The sequence below is a fragment of the Equus quagga genome, chromosome 1 (genome assembly GCF_021613505.1).
Source record: "Equus quagga isolate Etosha38 chromosome 1, UCLA_HA_Equagga_1.0, whole genome shotgun sequence".
NCBI classification, from domain to species: domain Eukaryota; kingdom Metazoa; phylum Chordata; class Mammalia; order Perissodactyla; family Equidae; genus Equus; species Equus quagga.
In genome coordinates this window covers 59,079,127-59,098,863 of record NC_060267.1, presented here as the reverse complement: position 1 = coordinate 59,098,863, position 19,737 = coordinate 59,079,127, and the positions used below count along the sequence as shown (strand labels likewise).

Genomic DNA, 19,737 nt, shown 5'->3' with positions numbered 1-19,737 from the left:
AAGACAGCCTAGGCTAAATGACCTAGCTTACTGTCTAATTATGTATGCTCCTAATATTGTCAAAGGGATATCTGCCTATATCACCTTCCTGAATTCTCAGCTGTGAGTCTTCCTCATTAAGAAACCAGGAAATGTCACTTCATTTCAACTGCTGAAAGCTATGCAGACAGGAGCAGAAAGAGAAACATAGTGGATACTAGTTTTTGGTCTCAAAGCTGAATGAAATTTCCTAATTTTCTAAGACTCCATTTACTAAATCTAAAGGATTTAGAAGAACTGTGATAATTCCCATAATAAATAGTGGAGAACAGGCAGTTTATAATTCAAATATTAATGAGAAATGTATAGAAAGAAAAGGCATCTTTGAATTTTCAAAGTCTTAAGCAATCAAGTGAAAGTAAAAATGAAAAGTCATGGAATTAAGTATAGACAGCACTGGAACTGATAGTTATGCAAAGAAGTTGTAAAGTGAAGAAATTAATCTGTCCATATCTAACAAGAATAAAGGCAACCTGTATACGACAGCATGGAAATAAACTGATTAATTAGTCTTCATTTTAAACTTCTATTATTATTATTATTATCAAAGCTGATTATCTATTGAAGCTTTTCAAATTTCTCTTCTTACCAGCAGAATCCTCTATTTATCGACTGATATCTTACAGAACATTTCAAGGTGAAGCTGCTGTTCTTGAAGCAGGAATTCAGGACGAGGAGCCAGAACAAAACTCACTTGATCTTCTCTATTCCCCATGCGTAGACCTTAGACTCCTCTCAGAAACAGAGTTCGAAAACCATCAGTTTAACTAAGGTGTTATATTAGTCTCAGTAAGGTTTTATTAAAGTGATTTTCAAAACTGGTTATGAGAAAATAAAAAACTTGTCTTTATTTCTAAAGCAGGCTCCTTGATCCACTCCCGTACCACTAATCAAAGCATCAAATCTTAAACAAACTGTGACTGTCTTCCACAATAGAGGTATAGAGTAGAGTCTCCCTTGTCAATTGGCTCTGTTTTTTTCTGCCTCAGACATTAGTATGTGGGGTCCTAAAACTGCTTGAGATATTCAAACAACCACATTCTGAACTGGAAATGTCAGCTACTGCTGTGGACGGAAGGGAAGTGTTTCTATTCGTAAAGAAACAGAAAAAAGTCTTTAACTTACCCAGAGCACAAGGACATTCATGAGATGGTCTATGTGTGTCCGTTTAAAGGTGGACTTTCCACAGTTCTGCATTAATTTAGTGTCTGGCCCTAAGTGAAACAGAGAGACATCAGCTCTTAGAATCACTGAATATACTCAGAGGCTTGAAATTGGGTTGAAACGTACTTTTGTGATCACCTAATCAAACCTCTTTCCAAAGCCAAAAGATAAAGCTCTGGAGAAAGGCTCATAGTTGGTGCTAATAACTCAAAGGATGGAAAATTTGTTTTTAAGGATAATCCTAACTACTTCTGCAAAGTGCAGCAATGCTTACGCCTCTCTTTGCAGCACCTTAGACAGTCTAGTCTTTCATAGATGAGTTAACTCAGAATACGAGCCACAAGCTTCTCTCTCATGACCATTCAGTTTATTTAGCTTAGAAAAGGGATTTTTCTGATAAAGAGATTTCCACTTTCTTTTGAGGAAGCCCACTGCTAGACCATGCTCTATTAAAGTTTCTAATTGGGAAAGGGAGAAAGGAAAAGGCAATGGCAGTAAGGAGGAAGCTGGGGACCTGAGACTTTTCTGGGATGGAGAGAGATTCCATGTTTCCTCATGACAGGGCAGATAGTAAGCAGAAGTAAAGAGCTTTTAATGGCCACTGGGAGTAGAGTTGGAAAGTGCTGACCTGAGATATGATGACGGAGACAACATAGGTTTAGAAGGAAGTGTAGGTAGCAATTTATCCGGTCTTTTACTATCTGAATATTATTCTTACATGTACTCTAATGAAGGAATTTCATCAACGTTTACACATGGGGGAGCTGGAACTTCCCTGATATGTGGGAAACACTGAGAATGCAGGGCGTAAGCTATGCCATTCTTTCCTGTTAAGCATTCCTTGAAGGGCTTGAACGCACGAGAAGTATGCCTCAGAGCCTGGAAGCTACAAGGGACAGTATCTTCAAAGGGTCCTTACAAAGACCGACCCTCCCCAGGTTTCCAGAAGGATGTAGAGATCACGGTAGAACTTGGTCATCATGTAGCAGAAACAGCAACCCAATTCTGCACTGAACACCTTGGGATACTCTTAGGTGGCATCAGTTCTCTTCTGTTCTGAGCTTCCCAAAGCCCCCAAAGATTTTTCAGTACCACATAACCAACCGAGAGTCAGAGAGAAATCTTAACTAAATTTATGCTGGTTGGTAATCTCACTGCTGTTATTTTAGGGAAAAAATGTTTGCTGAAAAATGAGCTTTTTATGTGTGGCAATGTGTGGGGGTAGCTGCTGAAGTAGAGTGAAGAAAATAAATCTACTTCAAATCTTTTGAGTTTGGGACTAGGAAGCCTGGAGGCTGCCAGTGTTGGTGCAGAATCAATGAAGAAGCTTCCACCAAGGCCTCCCTGGACTCTGAAGCTTCTCTCTAGGGCTTAGATCCCATTATTTTGCACAGAAGTGAGGCATCTAGGATCTCCACGTGTAGGAATGAAGTTTCTAGAAGGGGAGCTCTGACTTGAGTAGTATTCACTGTGGTAAATCTTCCTTGATGCTATCTTCAGTGTCCCTATCTTCTTACGGTGGTTGTTGTCATCAATGCCCTCTGTCACTGGGCACAGGGTAGCACAGAAGCTTCCTCTGTTTTCCTGAACCATAAAACCCAAGAAAATCCCTCACTAATTATAAGGGATTATGGTTCTAAATGACATCTCAGGAGGGGACTGCTAATGATCCACTACGCCTTTTCTCAGGCTTGAACCCTTCACATTATATTTTATATTCTCCTTCATAACGAGCAGTGAGTTTATTTTCTCCTCATGGGAGTAATCCACATGTATACTCTCCCCTTTCACATGCTAATTCTATGTGTACTTCTTCTATATGTATACTTTCTCCTGTGTCCAGATATGGTTGGAAAGACTCATGAATGCCTTATGATCTTGGAACACAAAGCATTCCTCTAACAAAGGCAGTGCTGATATGTCGGCAGCTCATTGCTTGGAAAAAAAGAACTCATTTTTTCCCAAGAAAAAAGTTTTTTAACTCATCCATCTATCCATCCCTCCATCCATCTACCTACCTCCCTTTCTATGTGTCTCAAAGCCACGGTGTTCTGATATACACTGAGCGCCATATCTACATCCTGAAAACGAAGTACCCACAACCTGCTGATGAATAGAATCCAGCAGGCTGGGGGTCTGACTGTGGCTCCAGGGAGACATACCTGTATAAATTACCAAGCCATAGCACCAATCTGTGTTCCTGATGACGCAGCCTCGGAGCAGCAGCTTGTCATGGTCCAGGATGTAGTTTTTTCCCTTATAAGTCAGTATTCCTGCGAATTTGTCCAACTTGTTATTGGGAGACTCACACCTCACTTCTCCTGAAGAAAAATGAAGGAGTAAGAGTCCTGGCTCTGTAATTGTAGGCCTTTCCTAACAGGACAGAAGGAGGCTTAACTGAAAAGAGGAAAGAACATTTCTCTTTCAAAATACATACACATCTTTTTCCTATGCTCTCTCAGCTGCTGCCCTTTCTTACCAGCTCCCTTTAGAAAGGCAGACAAAGATTTCTGGGCATCACAGAAGAGTACTTCTGTATGTGACATGGATCATCCAGAGAGAGAAAAACCCACATGATAACTTATCACCATCACTGCCAGATCACATGAGCTCTGAATCTGAAGAAATTAAAAAACTACTTAACTTAAAACAAATCTAGTATTTTTTTTCAAAATGGAAATAATTTGACTTTTCCTGATTAGTAAAGTAAAATATGCCCTTCGTAAATATGTATAGACTACTAAAAGGAGAAAGTAACTCACCCATTGTGTACAGGTAAGTGCTATTAATCTTTTGAAGTTATCCTTCCAACTTTTTTTCTATACATGTACTCATAAACATATGTATGTTTCCAAAAAAAGTTTACATTATATATACTATGCACGGTCTATTATAATCTTTTTTCACTTATTGTTTTTTTAGTATGTTACTTACATGTAAATAAATATCAATTTGCATATTGTTTTTCATAAGTTATACGGAATTCACTATATGGACGTACCATACTTTAGTCCTCTACTGACAAAAATTTGGGTGAGCAAACCTATTTCCTAACTCACCATCAAAGGCAGACAGCAGCTTTAGATTATCTTCCATGTCACTGGTGACTGAGATGGCCTGCTTCACTTTCAGGTTGGTTTCACTAGAGTAAAGGACACACAGTCACCAGAGTACAGCACACATACACAACAGCAGCACAGGTCCAGTTTCTCCTGCTTCTTCAAGGGGTTTTAGAACATAGATGTTGCCAATAGAGCTTGGACTGGAGGTCTGAGTTGTAATAGTCGCTCCCACTGTTCTCCTCACTCAAGGAGAGTGTCCAGCTTCCATAAGGAAGCTGAATGTTAGCCCACTCACTGCCCTCTCTCCCTGCTCTCGCTCCCTTCAACATACTACCACTACTTTAACCAACCCATGAGATCTTGCTGGTCAGATGCTCCAGAGAAGCTGAAGAGACATCACAAAATAACCTGGGGATGGCACCTTCTCCCATCAAGGATAAGGAGTAGGTCCTGGTAAGAACCTCACACACCTCTGGGTAAACATACTTCTTCCTTCATAAATATTTATAGGACCCATGGAAGGATTTCAATTAACCATTTGCTGATACAGGAATGCACAGAGACAAAAGCAAAAATGAAAGCCACATTTCAAAAAGCTTGTGGGCACCAGGAAGAATAGCTGTAAGAATGAAGATCAATACAAGACTCCACAGGACATGCTCTCTGAAGATGGCCTCCATTGTCCTGAGACCTTAGCTTTTGCACATTAATGAATTTCTACCTTAAATCCCTTATAGAATATGGCATTTTATCAGTAAATAATTACCTCCATACTCATTTTGTTCCCCCTAGAAACTTTAGAACTCTATTCTGAAATTTTATAGTTTTGTTCACCTCTGTCCTGCCACTCAGCATTATTGAATACAGCTAGACAGAGTGTCTCCAGTTTAGAGATGAAGAATATTGGGTTTATTTACCCAGATTCTACACCCAGTGGATGCTCTATTGCTGTCAAGAGCTAGCCTTAGACTTGAGGTCCCAAGAGTCTGGCCTCCTATCCCCTCTTATCTGGATATTTCTAGCCTCTTTAGCACTACCATCTGAGAATAAAATCCATCCTGTAAGAAAAGCTTTCTCTTAGTGAGAAATCACTCTAAGTTGGCTCAGTCATCTTAATGGACTATCAGGAGAGAACACTTACCCATCCAGTTCTGCTGTTTCTATATATGTCAGACTGTAAGGCTCACTGCTAGAGAGTAACAGCATATCAGCCTGTGGTCAGAAAAGTCAGAGAAGATAAGGAAAGCAGGAAGGCAGACTTTTACCATTATGGTATGACAAAATCAGTCACTTCAGGAAAGATGTTCATCCTAAGAATTTTACAGACATTTGGTTTATTTTCTTTGTCTAGGACACATCACTGCTAACACACACACCCCTCCTAAAACTAGTTACACTTTACCTGTGGCTCTGGTGAGAGGTGGACAGAACAAGCTTCTTACCACAGAAGCTGTCAATCTCCAGAGGCAAAGTGAGGCAGATGAAAGTCACCAAAAGCAGAGGGAGCAGAAGTGCTAAAAGGATTCCCTTGTGCCCACTCAAGCCAAAAGAGCAAAAGCCACAGCCCAAAGAGGTACTCACCGTGACAGACTGATTATTTTCTACTTTTACTATATCTCCCACTTGGATATTCATCCATTTGTCCTCTTTCATCCTGTAAGAAAATGAGCCTTGAACGCTTGCTCTCTGAGAATTTCCCCACAGCCCTGTTTTGACAACCAAGAAAGAAAGAAAAAAAAAAAAGAAGCTGAGATGAAGTCAAGGCTCTAAGGAGGACCAAGCTGGTTTGTGATGCATCCTTGCTACAGTCAAGAATGGGGCCCATTTCTCTTGACTTCAGGCTATAAGGGTTTTCTAAAATGCTATGGAAGTATATGCAGACACACACACACACAATTATTCTTGTAAAAGTAATACATGCATATGGTAAAAAAAAATTCAAATAATAAAAAGTCGTAAAAGGAGAAAGTAAAGTTTTCTCTCTCCCCAGATAGTAGTTTTGCTTCCCCAAGGTAGCCACGGTGAGTAATTTTTGTGTTTCCTGCTAGAAAATATTAATTGATATAATCACGTATAGCATATACACTTAAAAATTACATATTAGATATATAATTGTCTGCACTTTGCATTTCTCATTTAATAATACACCTTAGAGAGCAGTTAAAGAAGATGTGGCTCATTCTTTTTTTTTTTTTTCCCCACATAGTTGTATATTCTTTGTTGTGGGTCCTTCCAGTTGTGGCATGTGGGATGCTGCCTCAGCGTGGTTTGATGGCTCATTCTTTTTTGATAGCTAAAATGTACACTATAATATGGCTATACTAATTTTATTTATTAATGTTAAAATTGGATTACTTTTGAGCCCATAGAATCCACACTTGCCATAAAAGGCAGCTTAGCAGTAGGAATGGATTCTACAATAATACTGGCAGCTCTCTTTCCTCTTCTTTTTTGTACCTCAATTCCCCCAACTGCATAGGATCCATAATTCCTTCCTTCCTGATAAAGGACTAAGCAAGACATTCACATTGCCATAAGCATTTTGGAAAGATGAGCTACCCCTTTGCAACAATTCTATTATGCCAAGCACCCACAGAGCTGGAAAGAGAAGGCACATCTAGAGATCACTGCCCATTTCACCTCTGAATGAAGCCATGGTATCTGCAGGCATGACATACATCACCGCTTTGCCAGACACACAAAGGCATGGGTGCTCCTAGAACACCCCTTCTGAGAATATAGCTGCTTTGGGAAGGGCCACATTTCTTTTATCCAAAAAAAAAAGTCCTCTTGTATAAATTTACTCTTTCTTTTAGATAACTTTTGTTTCCAATTCCAGGGTTATATTTCTTTAAATCTTATTACAAATTGAATTTTCTCTGACTGTTATAACATAAGTGTAAGTCCTTGTAAGATGACTACTTATATACTCTTGTGCCTCCTTGCCTGGGTTTCAAGTGTCATCTCTATGCAGATAAATCTGAATAGGTTTATTTTGTTTCTAATTTTCAAATCTAGTTGATAGCACTGAAGGGTAGTAGTAACTACAAGCCTCTGAGAAAGACATCTGAGTATTTGTTTTATTTTGTCTGGATTCCACGTTCACTTTTGCTGGTCCTCTGGTATTCTGTCTGCTGTGATTTTCACCAGTGAAAAATGACAAGAAGGGCTACAACATTCTGACTTCTCCTGGAGATTTAAAGCTTGTATTTTGTTACATAAGGACCTGTCAAATTATTACCAATTTGTTCCTGGACGTTATAATAACTGCATGTCCCAGATTTAGGAGAGGGGAGATGTGTCCTTCTGATGGAAAATATTCAGTCCTGTTGGGCCGTACATTTTTAATTTCCAGGCATTGCATTCTAACTTTCGGTTTAGGAAAATAAGGTCAGAGAGTTAGAGAAGGCAATATTCTCTGTTTTATGTAAACGCTACCTCCTGGAGTTCTGTAACACACTGGTACTTTTCCTACTACAAACACTCAGAAATGCTAGATAAAATAAAGCCAACATTCTTTCAAAAGCAAGGCTACGCTTACCACAAAATAAAGAGCCAGGGAAAAAGACAGGACTGAAATCCAGAACAGTAAGAATGTTCTGAAGCTCTTTTGCCCTGAGTGGGGGAGGGGATTGCAAATCTCAATAATTAGTAACTTGAGTTTTAATTTAGCCCACCAGAGGGACAAGAGATGAGTCCTTAGGGTCTTGGGAGGCAGGGAGCTAGAACTAAGAACCACTCATAAAGCCAGGGCTCTGTAAGGGCGACAGCACTAGGGAAAGAGTGGTCTAAAAAAAACCATCAACCTACTGGCAAGAAAGTTTGTCACTGTTACTCTGGAGGGTTGGGGGTCAGGGAGCAGAGGACTCTCCCCTGAGAATCTGTAATCTCATGAAGTACGTGGTTCAAATTTATACCTGCTCCAAATTAGGTCTCAGCTGGTGACACCCCTGAGTTACTTGGCGGAAGCAAATACAAAACCCCTCAAGAGGGGCACAACCTCAACTAAGGCCACTTAGAATTTCCCATAAAGAAAGTGCCACTAAACAAGTGTTTGTAACTAAAATTACTGAGAAACGAAAACAAGAGAAATCACAACTTGCAAAATAAACATACTTTTTCAATGGCAGCTCTGCTCAGACCCATGTGTTCTAGAAAAGAAAGCCACTTTCTGGAATATAGACTGTTTCAACAACCAGCCTCACCTTGAGGGTTAAATTAATCAGACACTCACTGGCTGAAAAAGTCTAACCAGGGCCCTCCTTGTGAACTCCTACCCTAAAACCACTCCATGACAAATTTTTCTCCAATATCCTTATGCACTCAAGCTACTTGGGGAGTTCCCTTGACTAAATTCACTTGGTCAGTAACTCCCTAGCCTCACAAATTTTCTAATAAACTCAGTTTTGTCTTTTCTTTTCTTTTTATTTCTAATTCCTCCCTTCCATTCTTTTTTCATTTTTTTTTTACTTCTTTTTTTCCCCCTGCTTTTTCTCCCCTAATTCCCCCAGTACATAGTTGTATATTTTAGTTGTGGGTCCTTCTAGTTGTGGCATGTGGGACACCACCTCAACACGGCCTGATGAGCAGTGCCATGTCCGTGCCCAGGATCCGAACCGGTGAAACCCTGGGCCACCAAAGGCGGAGTGGGCAAACTTAACCACTCGGCCACAGGGCCGGTCCCTTAATTTTCTTTTTAATCACAATTGACCTTTTTGGTGGTATCTTATGGGAGGCTACAACAGACCAAAATACTTGAGGAAATAATCCCCCATAAGTGACAATCAGCAGCCACAACAAATAACAGGATTAGATGCCAAAGAACTTCACGTAATAGAATTATATGATTAAGTCTAAGGCTACCATGAAAAAAGACTGGATCTCAATTCTTTTTAAAAGATTGGCACCTGAGCTAACATCTGCTGCCAATTTTTCTTCCTCTTCTTTTCCGCAAAGCCCCCTGGTACATACTGTATACTCTAGTTTTGAGTGCCTCTGGTTGTGCTATGTGGGACACCACCTCAGCATGGCCTGAGGAGCTGGGCCATGTCCGTGCCCAGGATCCAAACCAGTGAAACCCTGGGCCACCGAAGCGGAGCGCACAAACTTAATCACTCGGCTACGGGGCCGACCCCTGGATCTCAATTTTGAATTCCTTCAGGTTTGTATTTCTTTTCGATCATGCACACACTGGTCACTTTTCCTTTCATACAATCTATTTGTTGAATTCTTCCCCATCCGTTAAGGCCTAGCACAAACAACACCTCCTCCAGAAAGTCTTCTCTGATTCCTTTAATCAGCTACAATTGCTCATTTTTATTAATTCCTATGACAATTTTTCGTACCTCTTATGATAGTCTTCATATTTTGCCTTATATAGAAATTATGCCTGCTTCCCTCCATTTCTGCCCAAGGTAAATTGCTCAAATTTTGAAGGCTCCCGCCAAATATAAACAGTGACCCAACACTTTAGATAGCTATGACAAAACACCACAGCGATGAGGTCAACACCAATACTTTCTTTAGATTATTAACGAAAAGATGACCTGACCAAAGGCTATAGTAGAGTGGGCAATAAGCCATGTCAGAATTCACTGATGTTCTAAAGACCAATGTCTCCATGCTGATCACTGCACTAATAAGAATCACTTGCATATTAACACCACATCATAATTTTATTAATTGCTTTAACATATATTATTTCATTTTCACAAGCATCCTCTAAGCTAGATAATATTATCTCCACTTTATAGACAAGAAATATGAGGCCCCGAGAGGTCTGAGGCAAGGTCTGAGGTCACATAGCAAGTTCAGGACATGCTAGATCTAGAAACAAATTCTTCTCATGTCCAACTTTTCACAGTCCTGAATTACCTTTCCAAAGCACCCAACATGTCAAGCTTTAGCAAGGCCAACTTTCTCCCAGAGCCAGTCCTACCTAACCGGCCTCCCTAGGAGGACTTACCTGCCGTTTGTCAGCACCAGAACAGAACGGTTGTTGACTTGATTGTCATTTTGGTGCCTTTTCTAAAATTACACAAGAAAATGTTCTGGAAATAGACATAGAGCAAACTGCATGTGGAAGGTTAATATTTTGAAATATTACCCAATGTAGTTCTCCTTCTTTGTAATTGTCCTTTACCCCCAAAGCCTTCTACCAATAAAACCAGGACAAGAAGCTGATTGTCTCTGAAAAGTTGGGAAGGGAGGTCAGAAAAAGAAGAAGGGAGAAGAAAGAGACAAAATCTTGGTTTTAAATATCAAATTTGAAGCCTGGGGGAATAACGAACAACTTACGTCAAAAGCCAGAGAGGAGAGAATGCACAATGATGGGCAGGACTAGAGCCTCATATTCCTTCATAGGTGCAAGGAAAGTTTCCTCAAGCATCCCCCATCCCCACCCCCAACCACAGTCAATGTACAGAAGCTTCTACAGTGGATACAGTGAAGAAGGAGGAACAGAGGTCTTCCATTCAAAGACCAAATAGAGAGGGGGCAAATACAGGATGTATCCTGATGCGAGGATTCACATGAATTCCCTCCTTCCAGTTGAGATTATTACTCCCTGGGAAAGGGGCAGGACTGGGAAGAGGATAGAGAGAATCCTGAATTTCTCAGAATATTTATCCTAAAGAGACTGAGTTCTAAACCAGAAGTAACTAGGTTATCCTGAATTGGCAAGTTTAGTTTCCAGCCCTCATTAAAAAGGGTTGGGATGGTGTGGTGGTGGTTATGAGCTATAGTGAGTTTAGTTATAAATAAATAAAGATACATTTTTGCACATCTGAATTGTGACCGAAATTTAAACCACTACATGTGCTTACCCTGGGTTTAAAGAGTTATACAGTGAAAGAGCTGGAGAAACATCCTGCTCTCAAACTTTGGTCTAAAAATCTAAACTGGCAAAATCAGAAGGACTCCCTTAGAGAAGCTGCAAGCAGGTCAACAGGACCAGCTTCCCAAATCCCACTAGGAAGCAAGGTACTGAGTCCTCATCCTCAGCCTTCTGTGTCGGGACTGCTGTAAGGAGCAAAGAGGAAGCCGTGCAGCACTCACTGGGAGCCAGTTTCTCCCTCCAAGGCCAGGAAAGGAGTCAGCCTCCGCCTGTGTCACGAGTCTTTCTAAAACCAGAGGGTTCCTAGCTGTGCATACCTGATAGAATTGAAAGTTGGAAATAAGGAGAGTTGGAGAGAAGAGGAATGTGGAAAGGGGAAAAGAAAGGTAAGAACAAGGGGAAGAGGGAGGAGGGGTCAAAGGAAGGAAGGGAAGAGGAATATAAAAATGGGAGAAGGGGGAATGGAGGAAGAAGGATGAGAGCAAACTTGAAGAACGCTAAGTGAAGGAAGAGGTGGGTTATTAAAAGTGAGATGGAAGAAAGCCTGGAAAAGGCGCTAAAAGTGGTGGAAGTAGGAAGACAGAGAAAGGCCTTGCATTGCCCCTTTCTGGCCATTCATAGACCACCAATCTTGGGCCTAAGGGAACTACGTATTCCTCTGGAATGGATAAAGAAACAAAGAAAGGAAACACCTCTTTCCATCCCGCACTTCTTCCTAGCACTAGGTGGTTCTGGGAAGTCCTTCTTGTCCCCCAAACTGACTAGGTACAGTGAGGGACTGGAGGCCCAGGAAGCCACTTCACCAGGTCATCGATGGCATCTTTCACTGCTGTTATGGACAGCACCACCATCAGTGGTATCACAGTTGTGTACCATGCCAAGGAGGAGATCTGGGGAATCAACTGTGAGAGGGAAGGGGAGAGAAACTTGGGTCAGAAAGCTTAAAGGACAATATATTTCCTCCGAATCCCCACCCCCACCAGCATTTTCTCCTCCATAGGTGCCTAATAAATTCAACTATCCTAGTAGCTTTACACTGTTATAGCCTCTATATACCCCTCAAATATAAGTAAATATCTCCCAAGAAAGGATGAAAGAAGAGGAGATGGTAAGTTGCCACCTTTCTGTCCTGAACTCTACTACCTTAGTCTTGGAGGCAAAAGTCCAATTCTCCTCGGATAATGAAGGTGCTGGGGTAGTGGGTAAGAGCAGACTTGGGAAAACTACATATCTTCCCACACCCCTTCAGCACTGGGGAAAATGAGACCATCTGTCCCTCTTTCCCAATCTGGGCCTGCCCTGCTTTCTGGCCCTTTGCTGGTACTCTTATGGCCTAAACCATTCCTGTTCCTCAGCACTCCTGCATGTTAACTTTCTGTCAGGGAGGCTGAGACAAGGAAGAATGGGTTTACAGCTGTAGTTGGACTAAAGAGTCCGGGGCCTCCTATGTCAAGCTGAACTGTGGCCAAGCAGCCATGATGAGGGTGCTCCCCTTCCTTGGGATTTGGTGACCTTGTATCCTTCCCCTGGCTAATCCTGACCACAGCTACTCTAGAGGACTGGCGTGAGACGCCATCTGGCTGTTATCTAAAGAAAGAAGACATCTTTCAGTTTAGGGAGGAGAAGGATTGATTATGCAACCTGACCCCAGCAAGGCTGATAAAACACTCTGGAAAACGCAATACCTGTAGGAATAGCAAAATGAGGAAATACGCATTTGCAAGTCTCTGGAACTGTTCAAACAGGTTCAGGGGCAAGAAGTTAAGGACATTATATTTTGAGGTCTTGATGGTATTATTCTGTAAGTAAAAGAAAACAAGCACATTAGAGGAACAAAAGACCCCATCTCTCAGTCTTAACTAAAAGGACCAAGATCACTTTGGAAAATGGGAAAAAGCCAGTTCCCCACCACAGGGGGGAGGGAGGGAAGAAATGTTTGTCCTCCCCCTTTTCTTTGAGGCCTAGAGGATGCAAAGATGGCAAGACTGATCAATATGAGACTTTTGGAAAGGAGACAGAATGCCTTTCTGCCTGGATAGAATTCTTTGTTTATTGATGCTATTGATAATATTAATGATAATAAAAGAAACAACAGGGGCCAGCCTGGTGGCGCAGTGGTTAAGTTCACACATTCCGCTTCTTGGCGGCCTGGGGTTCTCCAGTTCAGATCCTGGGTGCGGACATGGCACCGCTTGGCAAAAGCCATGCTGTGTTAGGCATCCCACGTATAAAGTAGAGGAAGATGGGCATGGATGTTAGCTCAGGACTGGTCTTCCTCAGCAAAAAGAGGATTGGCAGTAGTTAGCTCAGGACTAATCTTCCTCAAAAAAAAGAAAGAAAAGAAAAGAAAAGAAACAACAATAAAAATTTACACTTACTGAATATTTACTATGAGCAAGGCACTGTTCTAAGCATTTTATATGTACCAACTTACTTAATTCTCACAACGACCCTATGAGGGAAGTACTATACGATCACCTTTTGAGGATGAGGAAATTGAGGTTATTTGCCCAAGATCACAAGTCATGGAGTTGGGATTGTTCTGTCCCTGGGCCCCAATCCACTTGTGCAGCCATCCAAATACTCTCCTTTCTTAGAATCTGAAATTCTTCACTTTTGTCTTACCCTCTGGTCCCTAAGGTCCTCCTCAGCCCTAAACAGTAGGCCAGTCTGCCGTCTGTGTTAGCGCTAATCCAGAGCTCTCTAATGAGGCTTTTCTTAGCCTGGCACACTCAGTTTGGTGTGCCTTTACATGCTGCTTTCAATGCTGAAGGATGTCAGATGCCAAAGGCAAATTACTGTCTTTCAACCTTAGTCCTCTGAAGGTTCCTACATCGGCCACTGTCAGCATTGGAGAATCACTTGCCCCTTAACTGTCCTGAGAGAGTCTGACTAGTTTTGGCCTACATCTAAGCTGTTATTTTGCTGAGTGAAAATGGGAACTTGCTACGTCTTCAATCCTGATCTCAAGATGCTGACAGGACCACCTTACTTTCTACATTGGGGTCTTCAATCATTCAACCTAAGATGTTAGAGCTTGAATCTAAGAGCTCAAGAAAAGCAGAAGAATGACCCCGAATAATTCCCTAAGGACAGGGCTTCTCTCCCACCTCTTCCATCTATAAGGCCAAAATGAAAGAAGAAACCCACCTGCAGTCCTGGAGTACAGATACTGCTCAAGTATGAAGAATCTTGCTGGGCCCTACCTTGGGAAGGCTCAGAGTCCTTCTCTTGGAGAACCAAAAACCATTCAGTGCTAAGGCTAAAACTTTCCCAGGAAGGCTAGACAGGCTACACAGTCAAGACTTACCCAAGGTCTATTTCCAAAGGGAAGAGAAGCTAGTCACATAGCTTAGCACTTTGGAATTTAGAGAGCCAAGCTAAAATGAAGATTTCCTTGGTGTTTCTCCATGATTTTGCAATTAATAATAAATCAAATACTATACATTTCTCAAGGCTTGCTCTGTTCACAGCCCTATGCTGGGATATACTAGTAGAGGCTGAAAAAGAATTAAACAAGGTCTATCCTGGGAGAAGCTCATAGGTCTGTCTTGAATGGAGTTCTAACTAAACGATCTCTAAGGGCCCTTCCAGCCCTGAGAGTATGTTATTCTAACATAGAAATAGTTTTCTTTGATCATAAGAAACTCTGAATTTCTTGGTGTCTAAGTCCAGATGGTTCTGATACTTGGACTCAAAGATCTTTTGATCTTTTGCCTTACTGAAGCACTGGCCTTTACTATTGATTTTCCATTTGATCTTATAGCTAATTATTGTATTTTAGGTTTCTACTCACTCATTTGTTTCGCAAAGACAAAAGCCATGCTGATTCTGCCTCAAGATAGAAGTCTCAGTACTTCTTTACTAACCTGGCAACTAGAGTGTTTTGTTCTACTCTTAAACATCAAACCAGAAGCAATATCTCAAGAACGTAGAATGTCAGCTTAACTATGAACTTCCTCAGTGTTTAGTTCTTTTGGCAGAGGTGATAAAATTCAAGCATGATAGAGGTGGTAGATTTTGGTTTGGGCTATTTATTTACTTGGGGAGTGATACTTGACTGATGGCTAAATGGGGGAATACAGGAGAACAGAAGGTCAAGGACATAATGGACGTCAGTAGTTAGGCGTTGGGAAGAGGAAAATGAGTAGGAATGGAGGAAATTAGAGAAATAGGAGGAAAATGAGCAATGAGTATGGCCAAAGAAATGAAATGGTTGTTCAATACATAAGAATCAGTCAAACTTGTTTATTTATTCATTAACTATTGAGCATATAGCCAGCCGTGGTGGTCTAGCGGTTAAGATTCGGAGCTCTCACTGCCCCAGGTTTGTTTCTGCTCAGGGAACCATACTACCCAGTTGTCAGTTGTCATACTGTGGTGGCTGCATCTTGCTGTGATGCTGAAAGCTATGCCACCAAGATTTCAAATACCTGCAGGGTCATCCATGGTAGACAGAGTTCAGTGGAACTTCCAGACTCAGACAGACCAGGAGAAGGACCTGACCACTCACTTCGGAAAAAATTGGCCATGAAACCCTGTGAATAGCAGTGGAGCATTGTCTAAGACAGTGCCAGAAGGTGAGAGGATGGTCCAAAAAGACCGGGCAGGGTTCTGCTCTGCTGTACACAGGGTCACTATGAGTTGGAATCCACTCAATGGCACTGACAAAAAATTTAGCACATTTATTAAATGCTACTTATGTGCTAAATATTGTGATGGGAACTGTGGATACAGAGATGAATGAGACTATTTTCAAGGGGTAATAGTTTCTTACAGAAAAAGAACTAACTTTTTTCACAATCATATATAACTCCCACAACTACTATGTAAGGTGAACATTATTATGCCCTTTTTATAGATAAGGAAACTGAAGATCAGAGAAGTTAAATAACATGCCTAAAGATGCAAGGTTCGTAAGGAGTAGAGCTGTGTTCAACTCAGGTCTGTCTGATGCCAAAATCTAGTTTTGCTGCACCATAGTGCTTCTTATGCAGGTTGAGACGATAGAGATGGGGAAAACCTGCTCCCACGGCCATACCCTGAATGTTGTTATTATCCAGAACCTAACTCAGAAATTATAAACTAATATCCTGCAGATATGAAAAATATGTATGGCTATAAATATTCTTATATAATTATAGTTATATATATATATAGATATATATAGCTTCATGTGCATGAAATAACATATGTATAAAGATATTGATTCTAACTGTAAAAGATTGGAAACAACCCAAATGTCAATTTATAATGAATTGGTTATATAAACTATGTTAAATCTCCATAGGAAATACTATGCAGCTGAAAAAGAAAGAAGAAAAAAGCTATTATGAAAACATCTCCAGGACATATTGTTAAGGTACAGAATAGTATAAGAAAGTGGGAAAATTAAGAATATATATTTGTATTTGCTTTATTTGCACAAAGGAGCACTGATGACTACACAAGAAACTAATAAAAGTGATTCCCTGTAGGGAGCAGATGTGGACAAGAATGGGGTGTTGGAGCATGGCTTTTAAATGTGGCTTTTTATGAGTTACTAATTCATAAATAAATAAATAAGTGAAAAATGAACAATCCAATAGAAAATGGGCAAAGATCATTAACAAGTAGTTTCCATAAAAGGAAGTACAAAAGGCTAATTAACATGAAAAGATTATTGATCTCACTCAAAATTAGGGAAAGATAGATAACAGAATGTCATTTTTTATCTAAGAGCCCGGCAAAGATGAAAAAGATTGATAATACCCAGTTTGGCAGGAATATGGAGAAGTGAGCAATATCTACTGTAGGTAGAAATATAAATGGATATAATCTTTTTAGAGGGAAATCTGGCAAAATGTATCAAAATTTTTAATGTGTTTTCCTTTTGACCCAGTTAATTCACTTCTGGGAAACTCTCATAAGATATATTCACACATGTGCCAGGATATATGGTGTTCATTCAGGACCATTTATCATAGCTAAATACTGGAGACATTTTTGTGTGTGTGTATGTGACGAAGATTGTCCCTAAGCTATCATCTGTGCCAGTCTTCCTCTATTTTGTATGTGGGATGCTGTCACAGCATGGCTTGATGAGTAGTGTATAGGTCTGCACCTGGGGTCCAACCTCACAAACCCCCGGCCACTGAAGTAGAGTGTGCAAACTTAACCACTATGCCACTGGGCTGGTCCCCCAGAGATATTTCTTTTTTTTGAGGGGACACCAGGATATGAATGGAGACATTTTAAATGTTCATCAATAGAAGACCAGTTAAATAAATTAAGGTATATAGACACAACGGAAAACTCTGCCGCTATTAAATGAATTAGGTTGATCTGTATGTATTGTCATAGATAGACGTCTAAGTGAAAAAAGGAAATTGTGGAACCCATGCTTTCATTTGTGCAAGAAAAAGCTACAGTATTTCTTTTCTAGGAGTTATATATAAAACCCAAAATCTGAGATACATTCTTCCCTGAGCCTAGGTCACTCGATTAACTTTGGTTTCTGAGCCTTCACTGCACCAGCCTTCACTGTATAGGAGCTTGAGACAAAGTAGCACCTGTATTGTGGGATCTACATCTACAAGGTTCCTGCCTCACTGACAGAGGAGAATACTAGCCCGCATCTGGAATAGCCTGAGGGCTGATACTCACGGGATATCCAAATAGAGTATTGAATTCTCTGTTGTTGGCTTGCAGACATCTCTCTGGTTCTGAAAAAGAGGAGAGGTATGATGAGAAGGATGCTTCTCTATAGATCAGAGTGGGAGGCTGGCTGCTAGTGATGACTCCACTAGATCCTCACATTTTCTCACTGAGGATTTTTGTCTACAAATGGGACTTTGTCTCTTTATTCAAAGAATCAAGAAATACAATAAAAATGGAAATTCTTGTGTTCAAGCTTTCTGGAGGCAACAAAGCAAGTAACTTCTGAGGAGTTCTCCACCATTAATGCTTCTAGTATTCCTAGATTATGTCCCCACAGACAACAGGATGGTCTGCACCAACGTTACTGCCAAACAGAAACCCAGCCCTCTCTTATAAGTCAATTCCAGCACCTTATTTTAAGATATCTGAGGTTCTTTCCAAGGAAGCCTTTCCTAAACTTGCTTGCCTAAATTTAAATTAATAAATCATTACTGAGCATCTATTGCACAGAAGCCACTGTGCTGGATGCTGTGGGGGGACAGAAAGATGAGTAAGACAGAGTCCCTGACTTCAAAGGACTTGTAGTTTAGTAGAAGTGAGCCTGGTACTACAACACATGGCAAAATCATCATATCGAAACACATAGGTGTCACAAACTATTACAAATAAGTGAGTCCATTACCATGAAAAGTCTTAAAAATGCATATTATCAATAGATCGTTCTGTCCTGAATGAAACATTCCTATAGTCTCTTCAATTATTCATTGGTTCAACAAGCATTTACTGAGTTCTTGGCAGGGGTCAGGCCGTGTGCTAGGTCCTAGGGTTATACCATCCCTGACCATCCTGGGATTCCTATTCCTAGTGGGGAAGACAAACATAGAAGAAAATGTCAATCCAATGTAAGGGCAGTGATATTGATAGCAACAGGGTGTTAGGGGTGCACAGAAGAGAGGATGGAAGTCGGGGAAAGTCGGGTATGGAAGTGTTCCTGGAAGAAAAGATGTTTGAATTACTCAGTCAGGGAAGTGTTCCTGGAGGAGAAGACGTTTGAATTACTTGATGATATGGTATGAGTGCTTCCTAGTTCTTGAGCCTGGATAACATATATACCAAGCAACCTAGAATTTGGCCTGAAGGTTGACACTGCTGTTAAGCCTTCTACCTTTCATGCTTCTAGAAATTCCTAGACCATGTTTCCACAGAATTTGTCTCCTCAGAGAGTAGGTTCTAGCAATCCCTCTGCCTTTGAGTTATACTGAATGTCTATTTTCCTCCAGCCCTCCAAAGTTCTCCTTGGCTCAGGGATCCCAAGACTAGAAACGAATTTCCTTCCTTGGCCCTCAAAGATTCTTCATCTAGGCTACAGACTCTTACTTGATCTCGAACTTACTCACCTCACTTCTCTAAGAGAAGTCTCTGGTTCCAGCTCCTAGAAACCCAACCCTGCAACTGTTCAATTTTTTAAAAAAGTGATAATTCACATAACATAAAACTCACCCCCTTAAGGTGTACAATTCAGTGGTTTTTAGTATATTCATGAGGTTATGCAACCATTGCCACTAATTCTAGAACATTTTCATCACCCCCAAAAGACACCCCATACCTGTACTAATTCTCCCCTTCCCCAGTCCCTGGCAAACACTAATCTACTTTCTGTCCTATGGATTTGCCTATTCTGGACATTTCATATAAATGGAATAGTATGTGCTTTATTGTAACTGGCTTCTTTCATTTAGTGTAATGATTTCAAGGTTCACCATGTTGTAGCATGTACCAGTATTTCATTACTTTTTATGACTGAATAGTATTCCATTGTATGGATATACCACATTTATTTATCCATTCATCCACTGATGACTATTTGGCTTGTTTCCATCCTTTTGCTAATATGAATAAGCTTGTTATGAGCATTTGTGTACAAGTGTTTGTGTGGACGTTTTCATTTCTCTTGGGTATATACATGGGAGTAGAATTGCTGGGTCATATGGTAATTCT

At 40.7% G+C, this 19,737-nt stretch overlaps 1 protein-coding gene across 20 annotated transcripts in view; it reads right to left on the bottom strand.

The window, feature by feature from the left end:
- Positions 1 to 19,737, bottom strand: part of LOC124247772 (phospholipid-transporting ATPase FetA-like) — a 130,092-nt gene that overhangs the window by 55,053 nt on the left and 55,302 nt on the right. For 13 of the 20 annotated variants that reach the window (XM_046677472.1, XM_046677448.1, XM_046677509.1 and 10 more), the window contains 9 exons: positions 17,746 to 17,804; positions 12,786 to 12,899; positions 11,904 to 12,002; positions 10,231 to 10,292; positions 5,847 to 5,919; positions 5,407 to 5,477; positions 4,263 to 4,345; positions 3,366 to 3,524; positions 1,165 to 1,253 (listed from right to left, as the gene is read on the bottom strand). In XM_046677472.1, coding sequence (XP_046533428.1) covers positions 1,165 to 1,253; positions 3,366 to 3,524; positions 4,263 to 4,345; positions 5,407 to 5,477; positions 5,847 to 5,919; positions 10,231 to 10,292; positions 11,904 to 12,002; positions 12,786 to 12,899; positions 17,746 to 17,804 — 809 coding nt within the window. Of the gene's footprint in view, positions 1 to 1,164; positions 1,254 to 3,365; positions 3,525 to 4,262; positions 4,346 to 5,406; positions 5,478 to 5,846; positions 5,972 to 10,230; positions 10,293 to 11,792; positions 12,003 to 12,785; positions 12,900 to 17,745; positions 17,805 to 19,737 lie in introns of those variants that run through there. The other 7 variants (XM_046677552.1, XM_046677555.1, XM_046677455.1 and 4 more) reach the window with 6 other exon arrangements.